Here is an 11033-nt window from a genome sequence, read left to right on the forward strand (position 1 = left end):
AGAGGCTGAAGCCTCGCCTGTTTCGCAATCTAGCTGGGGAACCCAGGTGAGAGTCTTAAGCTCCTGCGCCTGTTACCTGACCTGTAACGTGTACAGTGAGGGTAAAGGCACTCCTACCTAACTGCAGGGCTCTTGCACCGAGAGTATGAAATATTCTTTATAGAATCCTTATTTTGTTATTTTAGCCCAATTCTCCTACCACATCCTCAAGGGAAGGCAAGGCCTGTCTGTTTTCTTGTGAGCCCCCAACTTTTATCTAGACAATGCCTGATACACAGAAGGAACTCAACAAATATCTGTATTAATTTTGCTGACTAACAGGCACTTGAAATCTCAGATGAATAATACTATAATGATCTACTGACATGTATTGTGTGCCTGGCACTCTATGTGCATTATGTAGTTAGTCTTCAAATCCTACAAAGTGGGTCTCATGTATCCCCATTGTACAGATGCTGAAACTGAGGCCCAGGTAAGTTAAGTTACAGTTGCCAGGTCACAAGAGATGGGCCTATCTCTTTCCACAATATGAGACTTCCTGGTAACTCCTAAGACAGCCATGAGCATCCCAGGAGCCTTCACTCAGCTCACACCCTGGAAAACAAAAGCTCACCTCAATCAGTGTCTTATCTTTCAGGGGGATCTCGCCATTATAGCAGATTTCCCAGAGTGTGGTTCCAAAGCTCCATTTGTCAGCGGCCACGCTCAGGTTCTTGGAATCTTCTACACACTCGGGAGCAATCCATGGGATTCGTTCTATGCATTCTGCAGAAAGACAGCAGACATTCACAGATCAGTCTCTGCAATCACCTCGGGAGCAAATCACCATCGTTGCAGCAAACACTGTGAGCTCATAGAGAAACTATTTCAAGTAGTGCTTTCCAAATGAATCCAGGCCCCTCATCCTTGACATTGTGGATGCATCAGGCTGTCAGGGCCAGCAGACGTGTCTGTTTATCAGACTCACCAGGAGAGGGTGTGCAGCCCCGTCTTCTGAAGCTCTGGCCTCAGAAACAGCACAGCACCCAGGGTGGAGGCCAACACCCCAAGGAGGGAGGACAGGGGGCCATGTGGACAGAGGCTCCAGAAAGAGAAGACAGGGAGAAGAGGCCAACTTACAGAGAGCAGGCGCGGGCGAATCTCAACTACTCTGCACCATCACCCAGCAATGTTATATTTGTTTATTGTGGGTTTCTTTCATTTGGAAAACAAGGGAAGAGGAGACTGAGGTAAAGAAGTCACCCTTCTCTCATACCAGGGACCCCTCAGCCCCTGTTCTGGCTTCTAAGGCCAGTGATCTGAGCAGAACCTCTGCCATGTCCCTGGACATGCCCCTCAACCAGCACAGTGGTCTCATGGCACAGCCTCCGGCTCCTGAGGCAGGAGGGCGGTTCCTGAGCTGGTCAGGCCCACTCACCCTTTCTTCTCCACCTTCTCACGTCCTTCTGACACAGGCCCGTGTGGCTGTGCTCTCGGGTCACACATCTGCCATCACCTTGCTGCAGGCCCACCTCACTGACCCGTCATCCCCCCATCTCCCTGCATCACCCGTACTCCCTGGAACGCTCACAGCATATAACTGGCCTCTCTCGTGGGCTCTCTCGGCTCCTCTACTTGTTCTAGAGTCATCTGTGTCCATGCCTCAGACCCTTGCTCAGGACAGGCCCAAGTAGCTGGCCAGCTGGATGATGGCCAGATGACAAGCACGTACTGCGGGGTGCCTCCCCTTCCCCTTCGATGGAGCAAAACTTTAAGTGCCCGGCACTGTGCTCAGTGCTGGAGACGACTGGCCATCACGAGCCAGCGGCACGCCCCGGGGCATGCTGGTCTCCCACGGTGGCCTCAGTGTCTCAGCTCCCAGGTCTCTTTCCTTTGGGGCCCACACGCATGATAACCTCATTCAAAGAGAAAATGCAATCACTCAGGTGCCTCCCAAACTGCTAACTACTACAGTGGATTTCAAAAGAAACAAGGAGGACCCAGGAGGCCCACCTCCTAACACCTCTCTGACCACTTCCAGACCAGTGGCCTCCCCTTGTGCTAACCCGACGCCGTGGACACAGCTCCTTAACTGCAAGGACCAGAAGTACCTCGATGACTTGTCTGTATCTCCTACTATAGTCAGCTCCTTAAAGGAGTCAGGGACCAACCCTGCTCACACTCCATACCTCCCCCCACCCCCCAGGGCAGAGTAGGAGCACCAGACACCCACGGGCTGAAGTGCACTTTCTAAAAGGAGATAGAACCCCAACCCCAGCCCCCTCTCCCTCGGGGTAGGTGTGGGAGAGGGGAAGGGCGAGGCCTGGGGAGGAGGAGACACACCTTGCCTGGACAGCACAGTGATGGGGATGCCAGGGTCACTGAGCTTGATGAACGGGCCACACTCGCTGTCGATGCCTTCACGGGCCAGGAGGAGGTTTTTAGTGCACACGTTTCCGTGGACCAGGTCTTTATCCTCCTGCAGAGCAGAAAGGGTGAGCTCAACAGGGCTGCCCCTGGCTGCCTGTCTTCGGTCCTTCCCACACTCCCTCCATTTCTAACCCTGGCCCCTTGGGCCAACCCCTCCATAGTTCCCAGCTACAGCCAGACCGGGGCAGCCCAGGTCTCCCATCCAACATGTGACCCGAGCACATTAGAGAATGGGCCTCATCAGTGAAACAGGGATAACCATAGAACATGCCTCATAGGGCTTTTGTGAGAAATAAATGAATTAGAAAGTGTAAAACATGTGAACAGCTGAACCACGGTAAGCACTCACTAAATGTGAGCTACTACTGATACTGGTAGTTTCATTCATTCAACAGGTATTGCAATATTTCTCCTCCTACCATACACTGCAATGCAGAAGTCAGTCCTCTGACATGACAGATGTTCCCTAATCAAGATTCATGCGTTCGGAGCACAAAGAGCAGCCCAATATGACCATGTTCACGAAGCAGCAGGCATGCCGTGTTTAACCGCAGAGTCTGGGCACCCCAGCCTACTTGGCTGTCCCTGGCTAGCACCTCCTTCCTACCAGCGCATTCCTACCTACCAGGGCATTCTGGTTCCTGGCAGACCTCCACCAACATCAGATCAGCAGATACTTACCAAGTAACTCAGGGCACTGGCCAGCTGTTTAGCAACTTTGAATTTCCACGGAGTGGTGAGGACGTCGCTTTTCCGGTGCATGAAGAGGTCCAGAGGCCCGCCCTCCACAAACTCTTCCACCATGATATCTGCAAGCACAGAACGAGCCCCATCTGGAACCTTCTGTCTGTCTGGGACAGTACTTTCCCTCATTCCCCTGTGAGAGCTTGAGTGGCTGGTGCTCGGCCTGGGAGGATGCCAACACCCTCAGGAGGGGCAAACAGCAGAGTGATTCAGAGCCGGTTCAAGCCCTGGGTTCAAGCCCGGCCTAGAGCTCCTTCTGCATCGACTCAGAGGGGAACAACTCCACTTATCTACCCAGCCTTCCAGGGCCCAGAGTTGGCAAGAAGAGAACTTTCAAGAAATGAGTGGAAAGCAAATGGGATTTAGTGTCAGGGTCACTATTAACCTAAACACGTGACCTGCTCAGTACCTCAAATCCCTCGACTGCAAAACGAAAGGCAAGAAGCGAGGACAACAAGAAGGGGGTATCAGCTCCCGAACCCCCAGGTGTCTTCACAGCACCCATGACCCCCCAGCCAGGGCCATCCGCCTCTCCCAAAGAGAACATACTTACTCTCCACGTCTCGGACACAGACACCGTAGAGGTACACGATGTGTTTGTGGGAGACCTGTCTCATCATGCTGGCTGCCTCGAAGAAGGCCTGTGTGAGAAGGAAGGTCAAGGGTAAGCCACCCTGGTCTGACCCGACCCCATACGGGCTGTGCTGAGAGAAAAGCCGATGGATCCCAGAAAGCTCAGGACTCATCCCCCAGGTCCTGAAGACTGCTCCCGGCCTCGACTTCCCAGGGGCAGTGCCAGGCCTTCCCCTTGACCTCAGTCTGGCTGGGGGTGGTATTTATTTAGAAAAACCTAGTAAGATATGGAGCCAGGCTGGTGAGATAGGCTAGCTATCAATTTCCTCATTGCATACTCACACCTACCACTTTCGCTCCCTTTGAACGCTGGGAAATGACAATGTGCAGCACTGTATTAGAATAAAAGGGACACTAGGGCGCAAACAGGCTCCATCTCTCTAACAGCCCGTGGACCCGGGGTACGTTTCCACTCCCCTGGGCTTTCCTTTTCCAGACTGTGGAGTGACCGCCTGACTACATGAGGGCTCTGAGACTGGAGTCCTGGGGCCACAAGAACCTCCAGGTAGAAAATAGGAGGAGAGGGGAGGGATCAGCCGGCGGGAATTGCTGCTCAATCTACTTCACCTCCAATCCTCCCTCCCTTATCTAAGATTACATGTGAAAAAGGGGATTACATAAAAGACATGTTTGAAAACCATAAATAAGGCCAAAGTAAGGGCAAAGGTTCTTCCCAGCTGACTGTGCTCCACAGGTTCCACAGACGGGAGGTGGGTTAGGAGGACACTTGCCAGAGAAATGTCCCTGTGGCTGGGGTCCAAGACTTTGAGGATCACTTTTATTTTCTTCTCTTCAGAAGTTCCTTCGTCATCCTTGTAATCCACCAGGGTCCCAGAGTAGATGTGTGTCCGCGTGCCTCTCCCAAGGTGCTCTCCCTGGAGGAGGAAGCAAGAGGCTGGGTGACTGCTGGAGCCTGGGACTGAGGCCTTAATGGGCATACACACCAGAGGGGGTGGGGCACAGGCAAAAGCGCCCCAGTGGTTCAAAGCCTCTCCAGTACCTTGTCCTGGTCAGGCCTCCAGAGGAAACAAAAAGCTACTTGCCAAACAGTGTGGCACTTCCTGGGCCCCAGGAGACAGCCCTCCTATTCCCAAACACTCCCTTCCTTCCTTCTACTTCTAGGAACAGCCTGTGGCCAAAACATAACCCTGAATGACTACCACAACACTTCCAGCAGTGCTGCAACAGCCCGACATCAGCTCCGCCCTCGGCCTCCAGAGCAGATGGAGAGAGGACCCCTTTGGGGACTCCGCTCACAGGCTGAGTCACACACACAGGGGCTTCTTAGCCCTGGCTCTACTGCTTGCTGGCCATCTAACTTGGGGACCTTCCCTTACCATTCTCAATGTCTGCCCACTCTCTGTAACCAGGGGTAACAATGGGACCTGCCTCAGAGTCAGAGGCACAAATAGGTACAAAGGCTCCTGGTACAGATGCTGGCACAGGATGGGTACAAGCCAATCTGTTGGGCTGGTGTATTTTGTTTGATTGCCCCAACCAGGCACTCACTGTTTCTCACACATGAACTGTTCATCCTCTATCCACATATCCAGTGCATGTGTCCATGCTTTAGAACAGGGGTCCTCAAACTTTTTAAACAGGGGGCCAGTTCACTGTCCCTCAGACCGTTGGAGGGCCAGACTATAGTTTAAAAAAACTCTATGAACAAATTCCTATGCACACTGCACATATCTTAGTGTGAAGTAAAAAAACAAAATGGGAACAAATACAATATTTGTATTTGCATGTGGCCCGCAGGCCGTAGTTTGAGGACCCCTGCTTTAGAATTAGTGATGCAATTCACACACGCATTTGCCCTAGCAATCCCACAAGGAAGGTGATGTGGACAGACGCACAGGCTGGAGGGCAGGCCCTCAATTTCCTCACGGGTGAGAATGGATGATCCCACCCAAGGAATGGCCTGAGGACTAAAGGAGACCATCTGCACAAAGTCCTTAGCACACAATGATCTGTGTCTAAGGACCCTCCCAGTTTAAGCTTGAATAATCCTGATCTAACCATTTTTAATATCTGGAATCAGCACATGACTCATAAATCATAGGCATGGTCATTGATATTAACCCCACAAAACCTGTAAACTGAAGTTCTATTATTTTGGGACCCTCTATAAATGCAGAAATGGATGGTAGCTGCCTTGTGTGCTGGTTCCCGTTCCCCACAGGAATGTACACCATCGTTAATCGGGTATATTAATTTGCACAAACACCACTACTTGTCATCTGTCACTGCAGATGGTGATACATCTGCCCCGTCTCCCGGATCCTGGCAAGGGCCTGCGAGTACTCATTAGAGCTGCACCTGTCATGAAGCGATTCATCAAGGTTATGGGAAGTGTGTTCCCAGAACATCCCGGAAAAGCCATATGCTTTCAGAGTAATTACTCTTCCCCAGAAAGGTTACTGATTCCAGTGGCCAAGTCACGGCACCACGCCGTCAGGATCCCACAGGAGCCCTCAGAGGCCCTGCGTGTCCACGTCAGCCTCCTCCATGCTGATCCCTCTGCTTCTACTGGCGCTTGCTCTTCACCCTCTGGGCTCTGCTCTGATGCCACGTACCCAGGAAGCCATCTTTGTCCTCCCCAGGTTAGGTGGGATGACGGTCACTGAGAGCCCCATATCCTGCTGTCCATCCTGCTATACTTAGGATTTGTCTCTTGATAACACAAATATCTACTTAGGTAGACAGGTCTGCCTCCTCCCCCAGCTGTGAGCTGCCGAGGGTGGCAAGTGCACCAGGCACACGGCACTGCTCCAGCCTGTTGGCTGAATGAATGCTCGAGGCCTGAGGATGGCGGTGGCCCAGCAGCTCCAGAGGAAGGAAAGAGGGCAGGCCCTGGGTACACATCACATTCTAGAGCAGCGGTTCTCAACCTGTGGGCCGCGACCCCTTTGGGGTTGAACGACCCTTTCACAGGGGTCGCCTAAGACCATTGGAAAACACATATTATTACGTATTGTTTTTGTGATTAATCTCTATGCTTTAATTATGTTCAATTTGTAACAATGAAAATACATCCTGCGTATCAGATATTTATATTACGATTCGTAACAGTAGCAAAATTACAGTTATGAAGTAGCAACGAAAATAATTGTATGGTTGGGGCTCACCACAACATGAGGAGCTGTACTAAAGGGTCGCGGCATTAGGAAGGTTGGGAACCACTGTTCTAGACAGAAAGGAGGCTGGGGCACCGCTGCCCTGGTGATTTTATTTAACCTCTAGAAAAGGAACAAGAAGACTCCTTTCCGAGTTAAAGTGGTTGAACCAGCAGCCTCCCTGCCGTCCTGCGGATGCTCCCCAGAGGCGTGTTCTCCGTGAAGGACGGGGATCAGTGGGGCTGAGTGGGGTTGTCCGGGAACCTTATGTCCGGGAACATGCTATGGCAGAACTTCTGAGATTTAGTGTGGACTTTTCTGATGATGCTTCCAGAAGGAGCACAGCTGAGGAAACACAGACATGGTGAGGCAATAGGAGATGCAGAACTGAGGCCTGAAGGAGAACTGTCTGGAGAAACAGATCCCAAAGCGGAGTCCCGGCCTTGGCGGGTCCTTAGCCCAGGCTGCAGCCTGAGGCAGGCTGTTCCCTCATAGCTGCCCTGAGCCTTGGCTAGGGGTGTGAGGCCCGGGTTATCCCACTCTCTGTTCCACACCCCTCTCCCACAGAGCCACACAGCAGGGGAGACTAAGGAGACAGCACCCAGCAGCCTTGCAGAGAAGGAACCGGCAAAGGGCCATTTGTCAGCTGGGAGAGGCTGCGGCACTTTGGAGGAGATGGAGAGCGCGTGATGGACTCACTGTCTTTAAGGAGGCTGGTGGAGGTGGCGGGCATGGGGGTGGTTTGCTAAGTTAATTCCCAAATTGCTGGATAGGGCTTTGAGGAAGTGGAAGCCTACGGACACAGCTGCCTCACTCCATTACTGTAAGTTATTTTCTGAAGGCCGGTCCTCATTGTTCTCTGTCCCCTCTGGTGGTGACAGAGCTGTGTCTAGAGCAGTGGTTCTCAACCTTCCTAATGCCGCGGCCCTTTAATACAGATGTGCCTAAACCCCAATACACCCCACACCCGCCACACACACACACACACACACACACACACAAGTCCCCTGGCTGCTCTGCTGGAGGGAGGCGGGACCAAAGTGGGCCTCAGGAGCAGCAGCAGTGACTCACTTGCATGATGTCTTTCTTGAGGATCCGATCGAAACTCAGCTGACTCATGGGGTAGACGGGCTGCCACTCCTGGGCTTTCTTCGTAGCCACCAGCAGATTGGAGATTTCTGTGGAAGAAAGAAGTCTGAGTCAAGTAACAAAGGCCCGAGATTCCCATCAGCCAGTGTCTGCCGAGCCAGGGGCTTGCCGAACACATTCTTGTGCATTTGTTGGTTCAGTCATGCAACAAATATTTATTAAGTACTTCATTCCTGCCCTCCAGGAGCTCACAGGCTAATCACAGAGCCAAACGCAATCAAATACTTAACCAACCAAAAGGAAGCGACACCAGGGGGTCATCGAGCCTTGGCAACAGGAGTCCTCAGTCAGAGCTGAAGGGTGCAGAAATCAGCACCACGCTGGACTCCACAGATGAGGACGAGGATCAGTGGTGCTGGACAACACACAGGCCACTCTGAGTGGCTGCCGGCTTTTAATTTATTCCACAGGGAGTTTCTCCATTGTGTTTTCAAGTAAGAAACCCGAATGGGGGTCTGGCCATCAGAGCCTTGCGGTTAGAAGGGCAGAGACACTGAGGTACTCAAAATGACATTCTCTTTAATGTTCATGATTTCACCACTTCTCTAATTTGTAGGGGACAGAGGAAGACAGAGGGCCTTGAGGGCCTGCATGAGGAAGCCTCACACACAGGGCTTACTCTTACTCTCCCCAACTCTAGTCCCTCCCCCCGCACCCCCGCCCCCCCTCAGAGAATTGTCCCTTGCCCCAGAGTCTTAGGCTGATGGCTGCACCTTTGCAAAAATAGTGCAACAAGGGGAAAGATCACTGAAGTTGGAGTTAGAAGTTGGTCTCCAAACCCCCACTCTTCCTCTACCTAAGTGATCTTGGACAAGTATGATCAGGATAACAACATATTCTGAGTTGTTCTGAAAATTAAATGACTTAAAACATGAAAGACCCTCAAACACTGCCTGGCAAACTGCAAGCATTGCTCACATGATGGAAGCTGTAACCATCATCACTGCTACTACTGTTGTAAGTATTACTGATACTACTAGCTGTGTGGCCTTCAACAAGTCACTGAACATCTCTGAGCCTCAATTTCCTCATCTTTATAAAAGCTACAAAGAACTATGATGTAGATGGAAGAAATGCAAATATGCATTTATACTGCTTGGGACTAGTAAGTACCCACCAATATGGTAGCTACCGCTGTAATTATCGTTTTTTAAAAAATGTTTTTATTTTAGAGAGAGGGGAAGAAAGAGGAGGGGAGAGATAGAAACATCGATCTATCAATCAGCTGCCTCCTGCATGGCCCCGGACCGAGAATCGAACCGGTCACCCCTAAGTGTCCGTTCAGTTCTCACATGAGAAAAGGTAATGACTCCACCTGCAGTGAATCGTGACAGGTTCCCAGAGCCTACAAAAGAGCAGCCAAGTTCCTCACCCCTCCTGTCCGTCTTACTCCTTGATCTTCCCATGGCTCCCACTCCCTGTAGGATAAAGTCCGAGCTCCTTGTGTGGCACTCGAGGCCAACCACAATCCCAAGTGTCTCCCTCCCGTCTTCTAACTCCACCAAGCTCAGTGGCCTCCAGCTCCCCTCCGCAGCCGGCTCTGCCTGCCGCTCTGCCCTGCACATGCTCTGCTGCAAAGGCCCTTCCCCAACTGGCAAGCTCCTGCTCGTCGGCCAACACACGGCTCAAGATCCACTTCCTCCGTGCAGCCTTCCATTTCCTGTGACTCAAGGGCTTTGACCATCACTTCTTTATAAGCCCAGGGACTGATACCTGTGTGTGTTAATTAAAACACATGCTCTATCCTGCAGTGGCCTCATTTCCCTGCAACATATTCTGTATTCGACAGGAAACCCTTGGAGAGGAGGGACCAGGTGTGAGACATTCCTGAGTCTTTGCATCTAACAATTCTTGGCCCACAGAAGGTGTGTTGAGTTCATTTCTAAGATAAACCACTGACAAGGGCATCTCAAGACATTTTATCTTAATGAAGAAAGAAGTTTCTGCTTGTGAATCCTAAGAGGCCTCTTTCTGCAGCTTAGGGATGTGGAGAAAAGTGTGTGTTTTTTCTATAGAAAATGCTCCACTTGAGGAAATGGATTTGAGTTGGGGACAGACATGTAAGAAAATGCAAAGGAAAACACTTAGAAACTGTGGGGAGGGGCCCTCTTCAAAGAGCAGCCTTCTGGTGGCTCTGGGTCTGGGAGCGTCAGTGAAGGGCAGAGCAGGACAGGGGTGCAGGGACCAACCTCGGGGCTTGGGTTGGCAGCAGCGCTTCAACACGAAGCTGATGTTGTCCGTGCGCAGGATCTGCTTCTTGAGGTGGCTCATGAGCTCCCCCAGGCTGGGGAAGCCACGGTCCGAGCCGTGCAGACTGTAGCGACCCTTCTGCACCTCGATCTGAAAGTTCTTGAACTGTTTCTGGCCACCCAGCACCTGCCATTCAGGAAAATGAGCAGAAACGATGTTTTAAGAGTTGGGCATATGTACCATGGGGAAGGAAGGAGGAAGCTGGTGAAGGGTGTACAGGCGCTCAGTGTTACCTCCGTCACACTTCTGTATCTCAAATTATTTAAAATTAAAAATTAATTTATAAACAAGGAAGCAAAACAATACATGTGTAAGTGATAAAAGGGGGTCGAGGAGAAGGCACTGGCAGGGGAGCTGACACTCGGGGGCAGTGTAACAGCAGCGATCCCGCGACAGCGGCCCTGGCCCTTCTTCCGCACCTGCAGGATGACATGCATGGGAACCCAACCTCCCAGAACTTTCAGAACGGCTGCTACGATTAGATGACGTGGCGCATATAGAAAACTTAGTAAGCACTTCATGAAGGTTAACCAATATTATTATGCATGAGACAGTAACTGCTATGTCAAATCTATCCAGGAACTGCCTCAAACTGAGGCCCTCCAGGCGACATGTCCATCTGAGGAGAAGCACCCGGGGAGGAGGCGGCCAGCTGTCTGGTCCAGTTTCAGGGTTCCACGTGTCACGGAGGAAGTAGAAGCACAAGTCTTCCTTCATGGGCATTTTTGTTTC

General features: G+C 51.5%; 1 protein-coding gene across 1 annotated transcript in view; it reads right to left on the reverse strand.

The window, feature by feature from the left end:
• The window catches only part of JAK1 (Janus kinase 1), a 51430-nt gene that overhangs the window by 9668 nt on the left and 30729 nt on the right, over window positions 1-11033 (reverse strand). The window contains exons 10-16 of the mRNA XM_006773238.2: window positions 10241-10427; window positions 7974-8080; window positions 4518-4661; window positions 3707-3794; window positions 3091-3218; window positions 2323-2458; window positions 614-765 (exon numbers count right to left, since the gene is read on the reverse strand). Of these exons, the coding sequence (XP_006773301.1) occupies window positions 614-765; window positions 2323-2458; window positions 3091-3218; window positions 3707-3794; window positions 4518-4661; window positions 7974-8080; window positions 10241-10427 (942 nt within the window). The remainder of the gene's footprint in view (window positions 1-613; window positions 766-2322; window positions 2459-3090; window positions 3219-3706; window positions 3795-4517; window positions 4662-7973; window positions 8081-10240; window positions 10428-11033) is intronic.

The sequence above is a fragment of the Myotis davidii genome, unplaced genomic scaffold, assembly GCF_000327345.1.
Source record: "Myotis davidii unplaced genomic scaffold, ASM32734v1 scaffold205, whole genome shotgun sequence".
Classification (NCBI taxonomy): Eukaryota; Metazoa; Chordata; class Mammalia; order Chiroptera; family Vespertilionidae; genus Myotis; species Myotis davidii.